General features: G+C 34.8%; 1 protein-coding gene across 1 annotated transcript; it reads right to left on the bottom strand.

Annotated features, from left to right (window-relative positions):
* Positions 1-912: 912 nt before the first annotated feature.
* Positions 913-5,375, bottom strand: LOC131066373 (dof zinc finger protein DOF5.4). Its single transcript, XM_058001125.2, has 2 exons — positions 4,496-5,375; positions 913-2,233 (listed from the first exon to the last, which is right to left on the bottom strand). The coding sequence occupies exons 1-2, from the start codon at positions 4,553-4,555 to the stop codon at positions 1,295-1,297; spliced, it is 999 nt and encodes a 332-aa protein (XP_057857108.2). The 5' UTR covers positions 4,556-5,375; the 3' UTR covers positions 913-1,294.
* Between the last annotated feature and the right edge of the window lie 18,066 nt (positions 5,376-23,441).

The following is a 23,441-nucleotide window of genomic DNA, read 5'->3' as shown; positions in this document are numbered from 1 at the left end:
TTCAGCCTAGGGTTTTATGGGGAGGCTTTAGGATCCATTTTAAAGGAGTAGAGGATCTCAAACAAACAAAACAAATATGCTACAGAATTAATTATAATATTTTTTGAATAATTGAAACCCTTACTTTTTAGTTTGAAGATTTGAGTAGTGCATTTGGGATGTGACTAGAAATTGCTCCACCATCTAAAATGCTTTTTTGCCACTTATGAATCATTGAAAATTTTAATTCCCTTCAATTAATATTTTATTTACTTTGTTAAATTGTTCATATGCAAAATAATAAATTTTACAGAACCACTAACTTCCATTAATTTCAAAATTTAAACTCTCAACAAAATTTGACACAACTTGCTTTAAAATTGATAAAAACAAAAACAAAAACTCTCAAATCAGTACCCACTGATATTTTTTTGAACCACTTTCTATAGGACCCCACTCTAAAACATCAATATCATGGATAAGATCGCTGATTCAACACCAAACAAGCCATAGACCAACTTCTCAATGTTTTTTTAAATCTAAAAATCAGAACTTAGTGTATGTGATTTAAGCAATCCAATTTAGAGATCTTATGTGGAAAGTCTGGTTTCATTTTAGACGTTCCCTCACGAAAACAATTATTTATCGATTGCATTATTACGGAGCACGGTATGCTTTTACAGCTGACTGTTCATAAGCCTGAAATACGATCCATGCTTGAAATAGGCCACATTTTCGCTTGAATCTTCCGACATAATTGGTTCATATATTTCAGTCTTTAGTGAATAAATTTCTAGCGAATTCCAGACTCTATGGCCGATGCAATACAAAAAAATTTATTTTGATTTCAGGATAGCTTGTTAGCAGTATTTAGCATTTATTTAAGCATGAATCGAATCATGGAGGCTGCACAAACAAGATCATCGTTACATGTCACACGCAGAAAGAAGAATCTGAATTGATTCTACTGACATTTATGGTATACAACGGAAGGGAGACAGGCATTTCCTTTTCAGATCTCTTGAAAAGGAAAACCTCTTGAAATTTAACCCAGCCAGAAGAAACATTTTTTACAATTTCTTTGGAATAATTATGGAAGAGAAACCAACGATTGAGGTTGAACTCTTCTGAGCACTCCTCCAAGGGCGATTTGAACTTGGATTTTTTTGGCGGGGGGTTTCATAACTTGTTAACCGATCCCAACAAAGCAAACCACACCAGCAGAAACAAAATTGTTCCTGATTTAATATTTTCCCAGGCTGGGAAAATTCTTTCAATTACAATAAATTATCACAACACAGACAAAAGCAAGTGTTCAAATTCCCTCAGGTAAGTAGATTGGCTCCTGATCTGACCACATAGCCTGCGGCTCTGCACCCCAGCAATACGAATCTTCAAGCAATGTTTCAATGTTGTTATTCACTTGCCAATCTGATGGAGTCATACTGGTTTTGCTATTGGTGTGACTATTACAGCTAATATTATTGAAATTAAAGACTTGAGGGGCTGCAGGGCATGGTTCTTGGACATTATTGCTGCTGAATCCCGCTAATTTATGCTGGATATCTGAAAAACTTAGACCTACATAGTTCGAAGCGCCGAGCAGATTACTGTAGGAAGAGGAATTTGCGTCAATGCTGGACGACAAATTTTCAGAATTTAGAAAATCTGGTTGGTGAAAATAGTCGGTGCCGCTAAGCAACCTGGGGATCGGAGCCGTCGTGCACTGATCTGAGGCCTTGTAGTTCCCATTTAGAATTTCTCCGAGCTCTGAACCAAATCTGTAGCCGGTGGAGCTGTTGAAAGATGTCGAGGAAGAAGTGGTTTCCTGAATATTGTTGTTGTTGTTGACAGTAAGGGGTGAACTCTCGCTGCTGCTCACTGTTGCGGCTGAATTGGAGGTGGATTTGGATTTGGATTTGTCTGCTGGTGGCGTATTGTTCCGGGGCTTGGATTTCCTGTTGTGATTGTTCTTCCGGCAGCCGCCGCCGACGGGGACATTTCTGAGGACTCCGCCTTTGGTCCAGTAGCGGCGGCAGGTCTTGCAGAAATGGCGAGGCTGAGAGAGGTTGTAGTTGTTGTAGTAGCAGAATTTTGTGTTAATGGAGTCGCAGCGGGGACATTTTAGTATCTGGCTCGGGTGTGGCCTTGTGCGCCCAAGCGCACGGTTACATGAAGTCGATGCCACTGCTGGTGCCAGCAACATTGAATTTAAAGTCGAATCCAGCACGCCGCTTTGATCCTGCATCGCAAACTGCATTTCCAAAGATGTTTTAAGTCGATTTTGTCTAAACAAAATGCTCAATTTTAAAGAGAATATTCATAAAATTCTCACACAGATCAGCTTCTTTACTCAATACAACCGTAAAATTTCAGCTGGATTCAAGTAAACAGGAGGAGAGTTTCAAAGCCTGGAGAAAGAACTATAAAAGATTACAAGTTTCTTCACCTAGAACAAGAAGAAGAGCAGATAAACAGCTAGTGGGAAATGACACAGGGTGTTGATCAACCACAAGTAAGATCAGAGGCATGTATTATGTCGAAAATCACCTAAGCTGAGGAGAGCTTGAAACGACGCAAAGAGAAAGATCAATTTGCATTCCAAGAAATGGAGAATGCAGAACTTGTAGGAAGCTATAACACACTGGTAATTTGTCGATAAAAGGTTCTAGGTTCGAATCCGAACAAGATTAGGTTTACAGAAATGCTTGAAGGCTACAGAGAAGAAGAATCTAATTCAAATCTTAACTTTTTTAATATGGAGTTTGAAGGCGAAAGAGGAAATACCCTAAAACAGGGAACGCTAACTTGCTAAGTCGGATGGAATTTACAGGCAAGCAGCCTCCTGTACGCGGGAGTCATAGCTAGAGATTTCTATTATATGAACATGGATTAATCCCGACTAAACTGATTCTTTCAATTTCCCTAATTCCGTAAGAATCTGTAGAAAATAGGTCCATGACTTCCCTATCTTCATACACATTATTCCTCTAATTCCTGGATTCCTCTACTTCTAAATGAATTTTAAGAAAACTGAACATAAAAACACACAAATCACTCCAAAACCCCTAAAATCTGCCCAAAAAAGTGCAAAATTAACATTGAACCGTACATTACGCATAGTCAATTCCCTAAATTTTCTGATGCTGCATATAAGGCGGAAAAATGCAAATGCTGGGAGCTCGTTCTGTCTGTCAAATTAAATAATGAAAAGCAAATAACGTGGAAGAGGAAAGAAAAATGATAGCAAAGCAATGAATATCAGAAACCCTGTACCAAAACAGAAAAACTCCGTAAAATTATATAGACAAAGAGCAAATACTTGAAGCAAAATGGAAATCCTCTGCATTCTTGCAGCCAATGGCACTCAAACCACAAACCTTCTGACACGATGCGCTTCATCCATAATTTGGAAGTAGAAGAGCATCACTGTTTCACGTGTCTCAACATCCAGCTGAGCACAATCCCAATTAGAAATTCGAATTTCGCAAAATGACGGGAGGTTGAAGACAAATTAGGCGCAAAGATTGACGTTCGACATTTATAAAAAACGACAAATACGAATTACGCATCATCGAATTGCTTCGACCGGAGAAAAACAACAACGAAAAACACTCTCGACTAGCAAATTAACAATTGCATGAAACACAACTTCACAGTATTTTCTCTTAATTCACCGCTTTATCTTCTCCAATATAATCCTAATTCTGAAGCAAAACGTGAGAATTTAAGCTTAAAGCTACTACGCCACCGATTAATTCCTATCTGCGCCAATATTTCGGAAAACAAAACTCGGATCACACTATTGTAAATATTTAATTAGTCAACGAAATTGTGAAGACCTTAACATGCACAAATTTTCAACAATTACAGTAATTATCATTGCAAGCGAGGATGGAAAAAATGTTGAGACGTACATCTAAAACACGGGGCTATGGATGAAATTTTGTACAGAGCCCCTAGACGCACGTGAAAAGAATGGAATTGTAGTTTTTTCAAAATAACTGAGACATATAATGGAGGAGGCTGCTTTGACACTCTAAATTAACAAGAACAGGACGAACATACAAATATCATCAGAGTATACGCATAAACTCATTTATCTGTAGGAAAATTCAGAGTAGAACAAATAAGTCTTTCAATTTACCTAAATCGGTAAATAAGGCGGAGAAATAAAACTTTAAAACATCAAAGTCAGCAATTTACTCTCTGAATTTCGCAAATCTGCAAGGAATCATGGAAGCAGTAAAGAAAACACTATAACAAAACGCCTATTTTCTTCAGAAACCCCAATTCCGCAAGGACAAGGCAAAGACAAAAAAACTCAAAGATCCTACAACTCAAATCAACTATTTTCGTCTATTTTCTAGCGAACTACTCAAAAATTAAAAACAATAGAACGGCGAAAACATTAATCTGGCAGCATTGAAACAAAATACAACAATATTCACCATTAAAACCATGAAATTCACACGTTCACGGTCAAATCCAGAAAACATCAGTTAACGATAATCACCATTTCAAGCGACGGTGCAGCGAACCGTTGATTACAAACGTTGTGAGCGGCGTTCAACATGAGTTCAGAAAGATGATTTCCTCAGCAATTCCTCCACAATTCACCTTAATTCTCGAGGCCACGCGTTTCTACCTGCTAGAAATCCTTCTCCACAACTCTCCTCCACAGAATTCAGTTCAATCCTCCAGCAACTCACTGCAATCCAGACTTACAGACAAGCAACAGTCGTCCCTGCCAAACAACCAATGCTCAGAACATGCACGGAGCCTGAATCGAATCTCTGAGCTCTGAAATCCCAGATACACACAACTTTCCCAAACACCGGCTCAAACATCAAGAACCCCCCAGTACAAGCAATGAATGCCGCCGCAGCAGCAGCACCTGAAATTTACTCACAAAACACTCGAAATCGAAGACCAAGAAGCCCAAGAAGAAGATTCCATCCGGCTCAAACAATCCATTTAGTAGAAACAACGCAACGAGACAAACCCAAACCCCTCCAAATAATACACCTCAAGCTGCCTGCTGTACCGCGGATCCGTCCGACAAGTTCAGTACGATTCCGTCAATGTAAGCCCAAAGCAATCCATCCATCCAGTGCGCAATGTGCAACGAGAGCAGGAGTTGGCTGAGGCAGAGGAACGGAGTTAAAACCGCCTTAAACTCCCAATCACAGTCCACATGACAAGACCAGAGAGAGAGAAAGAGAGAGAGAGATATATTTAGAGTGTAACTACCGCCCATCCACCCTACTAATTCCTCAATCCCAAATCCCAAATCCTCCACCATAATTATCTCAATCCCGACTGTAGACCGCACCAACGTGATGATAATATTTTCACGCCATCGCCATCAACAACGGAATCCCCACTTGGGCCAGCGTTGTAATTAACAATAAAAAAAACTCCTCCCGTCTGAGGGGAAAGTGAGAGGCCGACAGCACGGAGTACGAGGTTACAGTACAGGTGGTCGTGGAGGAGTGGCCTCCATGCAGGTAGCGGCGACGTGGCCATTTTGCCGCCACGTTTGATCGCGTCAAATCCGTCTGAATGTCGGGGCCACACACTTCACGCCGGTGCTCCGCAGCTGGATAACCGTCCACGTATATTATCCACGTTGCCCTTCCTTCCCACTTTTGACATTTATTTGCTGGGCCCCACACACGCCAGCAAAGTCCACCTTCATTTCTCTCGCCGACCATCTCGCATTCGCATTCTCCGGCCTCGGGATCGTCGGCCAATCATCGGAGAATAGCTGGCAAGAGGCATTTTGCTTGGCTTACGTGGCGCAATTCATTTGATTTGATTCCCCTGTAAGACCCGGTTGACGTCGGCGATGACTAGGGAACAGTGAGTGGGCACGAGATAATTGCGGTGGGAAGTTAGGCCAACAACTGAGTGGGACTCCCGTGGGCCCTACACACTGCAAATTTCGTCATCTCGTTTCTCAAATCTCTGCATATATCTTATCTAGGTAGTGGGACATATGTGTAGTAGACCAAACCACCTTGCCTTAAAAGCTTAACCAGGGTTCAATGTTGATACATGGCTTTTCTCGAATGATCAAAGTACACCTAGTAGCACCTCAAACGGCCAAAAGCTTATTTTTATTTTTATTTTTTCCTTTTTATATTCATTTTGTTCTTAGAAAAAATAAAATTAATTTTTTTTTAAGAATTTATATAAATATGTAGAATCTATTGGAGAGGCCACTCTAGGTCCAATTAGATGAGTTTATTTTGTTAAGAATAATTTAAGAAAAGTTTATTATTATTTTTTTAAGGGTTTATATCAAATATGTAGAATCTATTTGAGAGGGTCATGCCTCTAGATTTGATTGTGTGAGTTTTTTTTGCATGGACATTTATGATCCATCATCAAATGAAACCAGGGGAAAAATAGATAATATTATTATTTTTTGAATGGTTTATATCAAATATGTAGAATCTATTTGAGAGGGTCATGCTTCTGGATTTGATTGTGTGAGTTTTTTTGCGTTCAATTAGACGAGTTTATTTTACTAAGAATAATTTTAGAAAAGTTTATTATTATTTTCTCTCTATAATGTTTCTCAATTTGATTGTGTGAGTTTTTTTGCATGACGTTTATCATCAAGATGATAGAGAGCAACAGGAGAAAAATAGATAATATTTTTCAAATATGTAGAATCTATTTGACAAGGCGAGTCTAGGTTTAATTAGACGAGTTTATTTTGCTAAGAATAATTTAAGAAAAGTTTATTATTATTTTTTTTAAGGGTTTATATCAAATATGTAGAATCTATTTGAGAGGGTGAGTCTAAATTTATTTTGCTAAGAATAATTTAAGAAAAATAAAGTTTTTCAGTTTGTTTTTTGGAAGGTTTATGACGAACTTGTAGAATCTATTTGAGAACATGAATTTGGGTTGAAAGTTATGGCATGACACCAAGCACTTTCAATTAGGTGAGCTTATTTTGTTAGGAGTGATTTCGGAAATAATAATAATTTTTTTTTTTTTTTTGTTGGAAGGATTTATATCTAGATTCTGGAAGGATTTATATCAACATATAGAATCTATTTGAAAGCACGAGTCTAGGTATGTCACTACACCAAGCATTTTCAATTAGGCCAACTTATTTTGTTAAGAGCGATTTTGGAAATAATAAATAAATAAATAAAATTGTTGGAAGGGTTTATAGCAAACATGTAAAATCTATTTGAGAGCATGAGTCTAGGTTCAAAGTTTTGTCATAACACCAAGCACTTTCAATTAGGTGAGCTTGTTTTGCTAGGAGTTATTTTGGAAATAATAATGTTTTTTAATTTTTAATTTTTTGTTGGAGGGTTATATGAACATGTAGAATTTGTTTGAGAACATGAGTCTAGGTTGAAAGTTATGTCATTACACCAAGCACTTTCAATTAGATGAGCTTGTTTTGCTAAGAGTTATTTTGGAAATAATAAAGTATTTAATTTATTTTTTCTTGTTTGAGGGTTTATATCAAACTTGTATAATCTATTCAATATGAGAGCATGAGTCTAGGTTGAAAGTTATTTCATTACACCAAGCACTTTCAATTAGACGAGCTTGTTTTGCTCAAAGTTATTTTGGAAATAATAAAGTTTTTTTATTTTTATTTTTTGTTGGAGGTTCTATATCGAACATGTAGAATCTACTTGAGAGCACAAGTCTAGGTTGAAAGTTATGTTATTACACCAAGCACCCTCAATTAGGTGAGCTTGTTTTGTTGAGAGTGATTTTGGAAATAATACCATTTTTTTATTTTTTATTTTTTGTTGGAGGGTTTATATCGAACATGTAGAATCTATTTGAGAGCATGAGTCTAGGTTGAAAGTTATATCATTACACAAAGAACTTTCAATTAGACGAGCTTGTTTTGCTGAGAGTTATTTTGGAAATAATAAAGCTTTTTCATTTTTATCTTTTGTTAGAGGGTTTATATTGAACATGCAGAATCTATTTGAGAGCATGATTCTAGGTTCAAAGTTATATCATTACGCCTAACAATTTCAATTTGTTTTGCTAAGAATGGTTTAGGAAAAAACAAGTTTTTTAAATTTTTTTTGTTGTTGGAGGGTTTATATCAAACATGTAGAATCTATTTAAGAGCACAAGTCTAGGTTGAAAGTAATGACATTACAGCAAGGACTTTCAATTAGGCAAGCTTGTTTTGATGAGAGTGATTTTGGAAATAATAAAGTTTTTTTTATTTTAATTTTTTGTTGGAGGGTTTATATCGAACTTGTAGAATATACTTGATACAATAGTGTGAGTATAGCTTGAAATTTTTGTCGTTACACCTAGCATTCTCAATTACATGAGCTTATTTTTCTAAGAGTGACTTCAAAAATAATTCTTTTTTATTTTTTATTTTTTGTTGGAAGGTTTAAATCAAACATGTAGAATCTATTTGAGAGCATGAGTCTATCTTCAAAGTTATGTCATTACACCAAGCACTTTCAATTAGACGAGTTTGTCTTGCTAAGAATGATTTTGGGAATTTTTTTTTTTTTGGAAGGTTTATATCGAACATATAGAATCTATTTGATAGTATGAGTCTAGGTTGAAAGTTATGTCACTACACCAATCACTTTCAATTAGGCAAGCTTGTTTTCCTAAGAGTGATTTTGGAAATAATTATTTAATTTATTTTTTTTGGTTTGAGGGTTTATATTGAATTTGTAGAATCTATTTGATACGAGATCTTGAGTCAAGGTTGAAAGTTATGTTGTTACACCAAGCACTTTCAATAAGGTGATCTTTGTTTTTCTAAGAGTGATTTTGGAAATAATAGTTTTTTTTTTAATTTTTTAATTTTCGTTTGAGGGTTTATATCAAACTTGCAAAATCTATTTGATATGAGAGCGTGAGTCTAGCTTGAAAGTTTTGTCATTACACCAAGCACTCTCAATTAGATGAGCTTAGTTTGCTAAGAGTGATTTCAAAAATAAAAAAAGTTTTTTAATTTTTAGTTTTTGTTGGAGGGTTTATATCAAACTTGTAGAATCTATTTGATACAAGAGCATGAGTCTAGGTTCAAAGCTATATCATCACATCAAGCACTTTCAATTAAGCAAATTTGTTTTGTTAAGAATGGTAAAAGATTTTTTTTTCTTATTGGAGGGTTTATATTAAATTTGTAGAATCTGCTTGATATGAGGGCGCTAGTTTAGGTTAAAAGCTCTTTGACTACAAGCAAAGGATTGAGAGGTATCCATTTTGCCAAAGTTGCTCAAACCATGATCTTGGCATCATCCCTTATGGTGTTGGGGTCTTGCACTCAACAAGACATGATCTCTTGTGGGTTCAATCATATCCTTTATATTTTAGTTGGAGACCAAGGGTCCATTGATAGAGTTTAATTTTATTATGAGTATTGTTGAAAAAAAAATATATAAGGGTTGGAAATAAATAAATGGAAAGGATTATTATTACTAAAATAAGGATTAATTGTTACGAGTTTAAATGTGAGGTATGAGACGACTTTAAAGGAAGGGTGGGAGGAGAGGATTTGAATTTTTTTACACCACAAGAAATGAGTATTTCGTCATTAAATATTCAAAATATAAATACACCCAAACAAAAAATGGAGACTTTGTTCTATGGTACAATTGTTTTTAACAAAAATAGATTAAGAGAATCCATATATCTACTAACTTAAATCAACAAGAAAAAACTTTTTAATTATTGATGATGTATTTATTATTAAACAACATTATGTATAACGTGATTGTAAAATTTTCTTGTTGTTCTAATAAAATAAAATAAATCAACCTTTTAAATGATACCTATAGCTTATAAATATTTGAATATTATAATTAATAATTTTATAAATGAATCAATCAAAATGATTTCATTTTATTAATTTGTCTTTTGTAAAAATAATATTTAACTACAAAGCTATGGAGAGCCACACCCTTACTACAACACTAAGACTTCAATGTAGAAATTCCCAACTTAAAATATTTTAATTGCTAATAATATTACATCTTCATCTATCTATTATCTTTATCTTACATATCTTGTGAGTAATTAATATAATAATATTTTAAATATTAAATCTTATCATATATATTCATAGATTTTTTATTTGTATATTTTAAATTGATTGATAATGTTTATGGTATATAATATAAGGTTTCTATGAACTTATGTTTAATATCATCAAAGGGTTGTAGTTTAATTGGTTGAAAATTGGTGAAGGTGAAAATGGTTGTATGTTTCTTAATTATGATGGTACGGGTGACTTTGGTCCCCTACTCATGACAACTTAACTAAAAGACATCTTTTGATTTATATGTACAATTATTCATTATGTTATAATCTACTTATTATTTGTTTTAAAAAGATAGAATTGTCGTATATCTACAACTCAATTATTTCTATTAAAAAATAACATATTTATCTCTTATTTTTATTTTTGAATGGTTATCCTCCTTTATCCTTAACTCAAAAAAGTTAAATAAGAAAAAAATGTTATAGATAACATTGGTCCAATTAATCATCTTTGAATTGTAATACTTTACCGCAATAAATAAATTAAAAAAATTAAAAAATAAAAATTACTTCATGACAAACATTGACTTTTATTCTCACAATTAATTGAGAATGGAGGTGAGTTTATGTACTTTGTACCTCTACAACAACCAAAAGAATAGTATGCAATAAATATCCTCAATCATTAGTGGATAGAATAACTCCATATATATTAAGCATGCTATAATTTTGACTCTTAACAAGACATTAGTTGTTTTCAAGTCCCATATATCATTAACTATATTCATAATCATATCCACTCTATCTAGGATAATTGTATTTTAATATCCAAATAGGACTATAAAATTCTAATAGTATGTATAATTTAAAAGGTACACAGGGATGATTAAAAATATTTTCAATATGATAAAGATATAAACAATGATGAAAAAATAAAAAAGAATTACCAAAATAAGATATAATTTATATGTAATGTTCGAGAACAACTTAAAATGTATCAATTGATCATTTTCAAATTGAGAAGATTCGGGATTAGATTTATAATGATAATATGTGAAGTTGTTAAGATGAAGGTTTGTTGACTAACCTCACAAATGTTTAATTATAAGGACTTTTAAGATAAGACTTTTAACAAATTAAAAGTAGAAAATATTAAGAATAGATTATTTTAATGGTAAAAATAGTATATATGTGTGTTTGCGTGTGTTGGATATGCATTGATTAGAGTGATCTTAATATAATAATTTTTTTTAAATAATTGATATATTCTTGTATGAATTTAATTTATACCATTATAGATCTTGGTCCTATCAGCATTCATCTCCAAAGAGTAGTCATGATCACTAAATCTCTTGTTTATTACCTTGGATCAATTCTCAATGATGAAATTCAATCCAAATCATTTCACCCATCATAGATCCAAAGTAAAAAACTTTTCAAATTTAAAACCAATTTAAATCTCACTAGTCTCCTATAAGCCATTGTGAGCTAACCCAACACACATTTATATGTATGCACCATGTTGTTGTACTTAAATATACCCATTCATCTATTTCAAAATTGTTAAGACATGCTATAATATAAAAAAGACATCTAGGTTCATAATCCTAAAGAAGAATCAATTTCGCATTAACAATTTGTGACATCATTCTAGGCACCATTGTACACGATTAGTCGTTGTCTTTTATCTTTTTTCTCAAAATCAAAGAGTCACTCCATAAGGAGTTTGATTAATGAGACCACAATCCTCATGATTCCATAAAGTACCCAAAGGTGTTTGTGAATATTGTCAATCTTTACTTGGATTCAAGTATTAAAAGATTGGGAAAGAAAATTTAAGTATCAAAATCATATAGGTTTAGTTCTACAAACAAGAATGTTTCAATAGTCAAGAAGACGAGTTTAGTTTAGATCTTAAACCCCTAATGACAAAATGATAAATTGCAAAGCCAAAACCCTAGGTCATGTTTAAGGAAGGTTCACCAAATAATGTACTCAATTAATACACATCTCATTATAACTAATGCAATAAATAGACATACAATTTACGTAGATAAATGAGTTGGGATGGAAAAATAATGAATCTTGAATTAAATTAATCTAAATGTAATATTGAGATAGGTTATGAAGGTGAGGAAAATGATGTTGAAGACATAGGGATTTGATTCATCTCATGATTGGGATTTAGGATCTGACCCATTGAGATTCTTGGAATTTAAAAACTAATGGTGATTTTTGAATTAATATTAACATGAATTAAATTTCCATGGATCTGACATTGTTTGCATGTTTTAGCTATTTGAAAAGAATCTCATTCCATAGTTGGCCAATAATAGCCCAAGTATGAGTTTTTTTGAGAGGGTAAGACCACTTGAATGAGTGCCACAAATGTCGTTATGGACTTCATTTAAGGCCTTCTTAGATTCTTCTTGCTCGAGACATCTTAAGAGAGTATCATCCAGACCTCATTTAAAAAGGGTATTCGTGACAAGAGTATAATGGGAGGTTTGGTGAATGAAGTTTCTCTTTTGGCTCTTTGACAAGTTAGGGGGAGGATATTATCTTTCGGGTATGTATAAGTTTGGCCATAGCGGGAGGAATCATGTCTGATAATGTGACAGATAGTTTGGGAATCAGGACAATTATAAGCAGGGTAAAACAACTCTTCCACCAGGAATTCGTAACGCTCTTGATTTTCCTATGTCTGAAGTAGAGAAGCAAGTGTTGCCATGGTATCTACTGCTTTGTTGGCATTCCTCGAAATCTGCTCAAAAGTTATTTTGACAAAGTATTTCTTGGCATCATCAACCATCTTCTTATAAGGCATTAGCTTTTCATCCTTTATTCGATAATTGTCATTGATTTGATTGATGACGAGCTGAGAGTCTCCAAAGACCTGAAGTTGTGTGATGTTCCACTCTATGGCCATCTTTATTCCTGTTACCAAAGCTTCATATTCAGTTGTATTGTTGGTGCATGGAAAGCTTAATTTGTATGCCTTTGGAATTGTATGACCTTGTGGTGTGATGAATAGAATGCCTGATCATGATCCATGCTGTGTATATGAACCATCAAAGTATAATTGCCATGCCTTTGTGGTGACCTTTAGGATATCATCATCGAGAAATTCAATGTGTAAAGGACAATCATCGTGAAGCAGTGCCTCTGCTAGTTGGTCTACAATGACTTTCCCCTTGATAGGTTTTCTATCCACATACTCAATATCAAACTCGCTCAGGATCATGATCCATTTTGCTAATCTTCATGTTAATATCGCCTTACTGAGAAAATACTTCAATGGATCAATTTTAGCAATCAACTTGATGGAGTGAGATAGTAGATAGTGTCTCAGTTTTTGAGAAGCAAACACTACCGCCAAGAAAGCTTTTTCCGTTGGTGAATAGTTGAGCTCGTATCCCACTAATGTTTTGTTGATGTAGTAGATGGCTCATTCTTTTCCTTCATTATTCTGTTGTGCGAGCAGAATTCCTAATGATACTTCTGTGGTTGATACATATAGTAACAATGACTTTCCTAGAATTGGTGACATTAGGATGGGTGGTTGCATGAGATAGGCCTTGATCTTGTTGAATGCGTCCTCACATTGATGGTCCCACTTGAAATTAACATTTTTGTGCAATAAATGAGTAAAGGGTTGACATTTATTTGCTAGCTGAGCAACAAATCTTCTGATGGACTGCAGTCTACCTTGGAGTGATCTAAGTTGATTGATATTCCTAGGAGATGCCATCTCCATGATTGCTTTGACCTTGGCTGGATCTACTTTGATACCTCTAGCTGAAACAATGTATCCCAATAGCTTACCTGAAGTAACACCAAAGGCACATTTCTTGGGATTGAGTCATAGCTTGTACTGTTCTAACCGGTCAAAGATCTTTTCCAATATTCATATATGTTCTTCTTTGTTGTATGATTTGGCCAATATGTCATCCAAATAATCTTCCATGAATATATGCATCATGTCATAAAATATCGTTGTCATAGCTCTCTGATATGTAGCACCTACATTCTTTAGTCCAAATGGCATGACGTTCCAACAGAAAGTATCCCATGGACATGTGAAAGTTGTCTTTTGTTGATCTTCACGTGCTATTTTAATCTGACTGTATCCAAAGAAACCATCCATTAGAGAAAACATGGAGTGTCCAATAGTTAAATCCACAATGATGTCAATGTTAGGCAAAGGAAAGTCATCCTTTGGACATGCATTATTAAGATCTTTGAAGTTTGTGCATACTCTGATACTTTTATCTGGTTTGGAAATAGGAACGATGTTCGATACCCATTGAGGATATGCTACAGGAATCCCACGTCCAGTAATTTCTTTAGTTCTCCTTTGACAAGAAGAGCGATAGGAGGATGCATCTTCCTTAATTTCTATTTAACTGGTTTGGCTCCTGGACTGACATTCAAGTGATGCAAAATAAAATCGGGATCCAACCCTGGCATGTCTGCATATGACTAGGCGAAATTGATTTGTCGTCGTTTGAAGAATTCTATATATTGTTGCATTTCTTTCTTTGATAGAGAAGTTGTTGGATGTAGAATCTTTGGTTGCTCCGTTGTCTCGATGTTAACTACCTCTATTGGTTTGATCAAAATGGATGACCTTTCTTGATAGTATGCAAGTAAGGTGTCAAATCTCCCATCTTCCGGCGTCTCGAGGAGGTTTTCATTGTTAGATGTGTCCTTTCTTTTTACTTTTTCTCAGTCTAATGTTGCCAATAAATGATTTTCAGCATTAAACTTGATATTGTTTTCTTTATTTTTACTTTTGCGACTGGGAGATTTGGCACCCACTTGACTAGAAGATGCGTTGTTGAAATTCCTAGTGAAAGTTGTTGTGGGTTCAATTGCATTAAGATATAAGGATATGGCATGGTCATTAGGAAGGTATCAATGGTAGTATGTCTTTCATTTTCCCAGTCAATAAGTTCAAGATGGATTAGAGGTAAGGGGTCCTCAGGTTGAGATGCTTCGAGGGTATTAAGGATCATGATAGAGATGTCAAAGTTTTTGATATGTATTTCAATGTCTAGAACGACACTCTCGTCAGAATGACCTCTCACAAGTAGCTCTTGATCGTCCTCGCTTAAGTCCAAGTCAACTGAATGTGATTCTGATTCAAGTGAGCTAGTTCCTAACATTTGCCCTGCATACACATGAACTACATTGACTCCTACATCTTCTTCAAAACAAGTTTCTTCATGTGATTGTTCAGAATGATAGGAATCCCATTCCCATTCATTAGAATCTGTCTCACTTGCAGCTTGCAATCTGCAGATTTGTTCATATAGTGTTTGATTTGTTTCTTCTGTTTTTCTTGTTATATCTTTTCTTCTCTCATATTCAGCTTCCTCTAGGTTGATATTGTGTTCTGTCAACCTTTCTATTAGCTCTCCTTGATTTGTACCAGCTTCTTGTTTGTTTTGATTAGGAGTTAACGCTTCTTGGGAGGTGCCTTTAGTTTGTTTTTCCTGTTGATTAGAAGCTTGCTTCTTTTGGCATTTCATGTTTGTTTGTTCTTGTTGTTTGGCAAATGTTTCTTCCCTTTCAATTGCAAGTTGTTCTTGTTTGTTTTCACATTCATCTTGTTGTTGGCCAAAAGTTGTAACTTGTCCATACCCTAAGCCTGATTTATCTATAGCCTGTTGAGTATGAGGTTGGATAGGTTCTGAGATACCTTCTTTTTCTTTTTCCTACAGGACCTGTTCCAGTGTATCCCATTTTTTGTAGGATGTTAAATCCTTTTCTATATTTTTATGTAGGTATTCTGACATTATTGGTCTTGTGTTGGACTTCTTCATCCTTGTATAACCATTGTAGCACATCTTTGTCTTCAGTTTCCTCTGATAAGGTCCCAGCACTAACAAATGCTCCATCAAATATTGGAAGATGTTTCACAATTGGTTGTTGTTTAGAGATTGACGGTTTTCCATATGATTTAGGAGAAAGTGGTAATTGTGATAGTGAATATTCTTTGTTCCCTCGATCTGTTAGCTTCATTTGTTTTTCCATACTTGACAAAATTGAGGCAAATGATTAGATTGTGTGTTTGAAGACGATTCCTCCCTATTATGAGGAACAATAACCTCTTGAGCTAGTTTTAGATTACTACAGTACTGAAATGGATTTGAATATGTTGAGATCATGATTTCTTGCCCATTGTAGGGAAATTTCAGGCACTGATGATATGTTGATGGAATAGCTTGTATGTCATGTATTCACGGTCTTCCCAAGAGTATGTTACAGTATGATAAATCCAAGTCTAGAACTTGGCATGATGTATCCTTTTGTAAAGGTCCCACTCTGATGGGTAATACCACAATTCCTTTAGAGGAACGCTCTTCTTCAATATACGCTTTGACTGTGATCTTTTTTCGGGGATCAACGACATCTTCAGAATAACCTAGAGCATGGACAAGACTCAATGAGCAAATGTTTAAGCTAGCTCCCCCATCTATTAGGACATGTTTAACACGCATCTTGTGAATGAGGACTTCAATATGCAAGGGAGCGTTATGGGGATGTTGCAAGGACATGTCGTCTTCTTCGGTGAATGATAAGCAGTGAGGGGTTGTGAGGTTTCCCACCATGGTTTGGAATTTATCTATATCAAGATCTTTGGACACAATTTTATCTACTAATGCTCTTTCAAGAATTTCTTTGTGTGCAGGTGAAAACTTTAAAAGTTTTAAGATGGATATTTCCACGGGAGTTTTATGTAGTTGATCCACTAGACTGTATTGTTTTGCAATGGACGATGTGTTAGTTGTAGGACCCGGTGAAACAACTTTGGATTTTCTTCTTGTGATAGCATGAGAAGGTTCTTGATGTTGTTTTTCTTTAACTACAATCACATTTACCACATTGTCATATGCATGAGTATAGTTCACCTTTGCTTTACCCTTACCATTATGTGTTGTCGATGATTCACCTGTCTCATAGTTTGGAAGCAGAGTTTTGAAAGTTGTATGAGATTTGTTTGTCGTATGTCCATCCACAGTTATCACTCCATTATCAATCAAATCTTGGATGACATGTTTCAACTGCAGACAATTATCTGTGTGGTGTCCCTTGTTTTGATAAAAATCGCAATAATGGTTGTCGTTCCACCAAGAGGGTTTCACTTGAGGTTCGAAGTTTCTACCTTCTGGCAAAGTAATCAACTTGTTTGCGAGAAGCGTCTTTAATGTGGACCCAAGTGGTTCACCAATGCTTGTAAATTTTCTTCGAAAGAAATTGTTGAAAGTTGATTTTTGGTGATTATTGTTTTGTTGAGCCTCTGCTGAGTGATGGGATAAATTGAAAACCGGTTGCTTTGGTTTTACATTGTTGTTATCCACTATCCCATCATTGATGACATTTCGATTTCTATTCCAAAATTTTGGCTTATCATTGTTGTTAGGAAGATTAACTCCTTCTTTGTATAGCTTCAACTCACCCTTCTTTACCATATCTTCCTCCATTCTGATTCCATTATCAATAATCTTTTCAAATTTTTGATGGAATTGCATTTTTGGATGATAGCTCATTTGTTCATTTAGATTATCGATGAATATGTCCATTTTCTCGTATTCTAGCACCATGTGAGGATATCGTGAAGCTAACCATCTCCATCTCTGTAGAAACATCATGAAAGGTTCTCCACTCTTTTGTTTAGTATTACATAGGTCTAGCATTGTGACCTCATGTTGAATGTTGTAAGAGTATTGTGAAACTAAATTATCCACCAATTCTACGAATGATCTAACTCCGGGTGGAAGTTTGGAGAACCATTCCATAGCTAGTGCACTTAAGCTCTTTGGAAATAATCTCATCAGGTATGCATCCTCATGTGAAAAATCCATACTCATTGTGCAAAATTCTCGTATATGATCCTGGGGATAAGTGCTTCCATTATGTTTATCGTATCTAGGAGTTTCACAACCTGGAGGAAATGGTATCATGTTTAGATTTTTGTCAAATGAGTAAGGACATATTTCTTGAAGTGAGTATCTTCTAATAGTTCCTCTCTACATATCTTGAATCTGTGTTTGTAGCGTTTGTATTTGTTGTGTAAGAGTTGTGAGAGGATTATCAACATGATTTATTCTTGTATAACCACGAGTTTACGTTCTAGTATGATCTTGATCTCTTCTTATATCATCTTGACTCTTTCTTGTGTCCTCATTAGATTTAGCCTCATTGAGAATTTCTACATCATCCCTTTTAGGAATGGAAGTTTCCTCATTAGTTCTTGTGTTATCAGGGATTGATATGTCATCCTTTTTATGACCGAAAATCTCCTCATGTCATTCATTATCATGGAAAGGGTCACTTCTCTTTTGTCCTAAATTGCTCACATCAAAATATTGGGGGAGTGTAGCACCAGATTGTGCTAACATTAGGAAATATGTTTCTTTTACTCGCTCCATTATTTTCTCAATAAATTTATCGAATTTAGGATCTTGTTTGATTTCTTTGATATGTTGATCTGTTATGTCTTCTTCTTTTATTTCTCTTTAGTGTTCCATGTTCCTATAATCTTCAGTTATTTCAAATGTTTCTATTTTTGTTTATGTGATCTTTCTTCTCTGCGCTCTAGTTAAAATGGGTATACACGTGTGTTGAAAAAAGTGCAAGGATTCAATTGTCTAGGAGGTGTTTCAATAAGTGACCAACTATCAATGTAGATATGATAGAGTGTTATGACATGAAAAGATAATTCAAGTATTTGTAGATTTGTAAGTTTTTCGGTCTTAGTTTGAAGTGCAATGATGATGATTTTGATATAACCAAGTCCAATAGGAACGATATATCTTATGATATGGGACAAGGTTATCCTGACCAAACGTTGTAGTTTCATGATAGATGATGATAGATCCTGATGAGAAACTATGTTTTGAGTGATCCGTTTATCAAAGAAGGTGATGATGCACTTTGAGATGTTAGATCTTGAACTTGTTGAAGATGAATACTTGAAAATCTTGGGGTGTTTAGTTCTAGAATTCGATTTGACAGAAGATAACTTGACCGAGCGAACCAAGAAGACAACCTAAGCACAGAATGATAGATATCAGGTGTTTATGCTCACTATAAATTGACCAAGCAGACATGATAGATTTGAAAAACACATGCAAGAAGACAGCTTTGGACTGACAGAGACAAAAATTTGTACAACAGTTCACACAGTCCCAGACAACAATTTAGATAGACCCATATGACAAAGGCATAATCCCGTACGACACTTCCCACAGAACCAGACGAAAACTAATAACAAATAATCTTCTGCTAACTTGACTCGTATGACAATTAACTAGAACAGGACGATAAACTAGCTTCCTTGTACGACAAACTAGAAAACTCGTACGACTGAGGACAGAAAAGAGACAAAATTTTGACTTTGACAGATTTTTGATCGATGATGTTTTATGTTTTGATTATGTTTTCCAGTTTTAGATGTCTGAGTTTCTGTTTCAGGGATGAAAACACAACAAACACACGATATGATAAGTGACCTCAAGCACAACACGCTAAATCCTAAGGAAGTTGGCTGAGAGAGAAAACCTTTGCTTGCAAACTTAGGTACACACCCAATAGCTAATCAGAATACGGCCGCTGAGTCTCACACAATGGATTCTCAATGTCATATTATCTGACTCCGAATGCTAATGGGGGCATGATATGGCAAGTGTCTTGGGAGAGTTACTATCTCTCTTTCACAAAGATTATCCCCCTTTCGAAGGTGAATCAGGTAACTTCTATCTTAGGGTTCGTAGTAAGGATTTCCGTTTGGAATTACCCCTTGCAGTCGCGCAAGCGCAATTGAGACCTATAGCCCAACAAGGTAATGAAACAAGAAGTTGTCGTGCAATCGTGATTGAGACTGTGAGGCCCTACTAAATCTTCGATATGAGAGATCTCAAAAGAGAAAACTCAAATAATCTCATCGTCTGAGACTTTAATCCTGAGATGCCTATTTTTTAGAGTGAGTCAGAAAGCTTAGTTCTAGTTGTACTCACTTGGATCGTTCTCACAGGGTGATTAATTTTTCCCACTGTAACAGGCCCGCTAAAGGTATTCAAATCTCAAACATAGAAGTGCTTCAAGGTTTGGGATTTTTGATTGTCCAAATGGACAAGAGCATACTCTCCTACCTTTTAGACAACTTCTCAAGCATAGAAAACAATATGTTTATTAACCAATAGCAAATTAAGTGTGCTTAGAAAACTTTAAGAAGACACAAAGTTTGGTTGAGTTCTCTTAGGCAACCTGCAAAACAAATACATTAGTAATCATGGTGTTTTGATGAATTGAATTTCTTTGGCAAGCATAATCTTGACAATTGTCCTGCAAAAACCAGTTAGGCTGCTAGAAAACTCAAAATCAGGAAAGGGTTAGCATTAGTAATAGCCAAATTGAAGCATACAAACCCTTAAAATGTGAATTGTTTTGAAAACCCAGAAGCAGAAAATCATACAAGTATCTTCACCTGATAGTACGAGTATTCTCACATACCTGTACGAGTGCACAAAGAAACTCATATGGTTTTGTAAAGGTACTCATACGATATTCTGAAGCAAGCACGACCATAAACTCGTGAGATGGAAGATTTGATGATGAGAGAGACCAAAAATGAGATTTTCGACCCCACGGTGGGTGCCAAAATGTCGTGTGTGTGAAGTAGGATACTTGTAGCTACAACGCAAACACTCAATAGATCATTACAAGCATGGTTAGCAAATTGAAATCAAATGAAAGATAAACCATGATAAAGTAACCTATCGCCTCCTAAGAGATGCGAGTGTGGATTTGCTCTCAGATTTAGATGAGCAATCCTAGAGACTTGACTACACCAAGATAGAGGATTTAAAATGATATAATGTACAAGCTAGATGAATGCATGATTAAGATAGATTGATCCAATAAGATAATTATGCTAATGATATGGATTGATTATGCTAAATGATGATGCAATAAAGCTAGATGAGAGATTGATTATGCTATATGATTAAACAATTATGCTAGAATATGATCAAATTAAGCTAGATCTAAGATGCAATTGCCTATAATAACAATGCTTAAACTAGAGTGCTAGAAATGATATGCCTATAATAACAATTCCTGAGATGAAAATGAGATGGGATCTGCTCATAATAACAATGCTTAAATGATATGAGATGGGATCCTTTGTGCTCCAAAATGGGGAATATTTATAGGATTTCCAAGGCCAAGGGTGAGGTGGCAGGAATCAACAGTCAAGATTGAGTCTGAAGATATCAAGGGTCAAATTGGAGGAGGTTGGAGAAGAGGTTGGAGGGAAGGACACTTGTCATCTCTGTGGTGACAAGTGTCAAGGAATCTTGCTCATAACAGGGCAAGTGTCCAAGGGAGTAGACATGTGGCACAAGTGCCATGTGTCTCAAGGGGAGAATATCCAACCCATAGGAGGTTAGGATAAGGAGGTTAGGATGAGGAGGTTAGGATGGGGTTAGCTAAACCCAGGATTAGGTGGAATGGGTTAGGTTAGGGGTGGTTAGGTTAGGTGGTTAGAATTTAGGAGCCATGTGGGAAATTTTAATTTAAAAATTCAAATAATAGGAAAAGGCTAATTAACTTTCAACAACTCATAAACTGATTTGTTTTAATTAATTAGGGGATTAGAAGAAATGAATTAAATGGGGGAGGATTAATTAATCAAAGGGGACTATTGAAATGAACTTATTAAATAAATCCTTAGATTTATTAATAAGCAGGTGAATGGGGAATTTAATCAAATTGCTAATGAATTCAATTAAATTGGGAAGGGGGATTAATTAAATAATTGCTTATTCAACTAATTATCTTCAGACCATTTTTAGGTGTATACATTTTTCCCCTCTTTGAAGTGAGGAGTGATGACGCGTTGATTCAAAGAATAATCTCATTTTGATGATGTTGATGTGATCTTGGTTCGATAGGATGCCCCAGATATTGATTGATAAATTGCACTACGATGATGTCAATGTTTTTAAATTCCAAGAAGCTAAATGGGTCAGATCCTAAATCCCAATCATGAGATTAATCAAAGCCCTATGTCTTCAACATCATTTTCCTCACCTTCATAACCTATCTCAATACTACAATTAGATTCATTTAATTCAAGATTCATTATTTTTCCATCCCAACTCATTTATCTACGTTAATTGTATGTCTATTTTATTGCATTAGTTATAATGAGATGTGCATTAATTGAGTACATTATTTGGTGAACCTTCCTTAAACATGACCTAGGGTTTTGGCTTTACAATTTATCCTTTTTTTCATTAGGGGTTTAAGATCTATTTTTTAATTACACTTCCTATTTTTAAACCTCATTAGACTAAATTATTTTTTTAATTATTCTTCATTGCTATATCTTCCTTTAAGGTTTTGTGAGTTTTATTGTTTGACCTTATTTTATTCTTACCTTACCCACACTTATTCTCACCTCTAGGGTTTCTTTTTCATCTTAGTTTTATTTACCATTTTTTTAATTTCATAAAAAGTTTGTCCTTTTTATAATAATGCATCTTTTAGGTATTTGTGAATTATTTTACATACTAATGTCTCATTCACATCTTCATATTATATTTAAGAATAAGCTCTTGTTTTAATAATCAAATGACCTAATCTACTAAGCATGATGTTCCAATAAGTAAGTTCATATTATTGAGAATGAGGTTGAAGAATTTGATCTTGAGGCATATGTTACTATGAAATATATTTCCTTTATAAGAAAATTACTTATTGAGGCATTTACTCATGTTGAATATCTTCAATAATTTTCTACCACTTTTACATAATGCATTATTATGTGCCCCTTATGACACATACATTCTTCGTAAGATTGACTCCCATCGCTTCTACCAATGATATATCCACCTACCCATCCTTCATCCATTGTGATCATTTTTCCTCCCATACTACATGTACCACTTCCATGGCCTCTACCACCCATATTTCTCTCATTGTGTGATCCATTTGTCCCTCTTTTGTCACCAACAAATTTCCCTTGGACACTAATGTTTCTCTTAATAAGTCTCATCCTTCCACATCTACTCATACCCCTCTATTTATTAGCATCAACCCGTATAGCTATATATCTCATACTACTCCTCATCGTGTAACATGCTAAAACTTATAACAATGAAATGAAAGTAAATTACTCTCTAGTTTATGGGAGGTTTTTTTTTTTTTTTTTTAAAAAAAATTGCTTTTAGATGAAATAGTAGTTAACTAACTATCTAACTAATTTTAAGCATAAACTGAAACTAACTTTTAACTATATAGTATTTGAAGAGAAAGTAAATCTTTTATAATCTAAATAAAGATGCAAATAAACAAGAAAAAGCATTTATTCAAAAGGAAAGAGGAAGGATCATAGACTATTGAACAAATATGCTACCCATCTATAATTACTCATA

The sequence above is a fragment of the Cryptomeria japonica genome, chromosome 3 (assembly GCF_030272615.1).
Source record: "Cryptomeria japonica chromosome 3, Sugi_1.0, whole genome shotgun sequence".
Taxonomy (NCBI): Eukaryota; Viridiplantae; Streptophyta; class Pinopsida; order Cupressales; family Cupressaceae; genus Cryptomeria; species Cryptomeria japonica.
The sequence above is the reverse complement of the archived record's forward strand: the minus strand, read 5'-3'. Positions and strand labels throughout refer to the sequence as shown.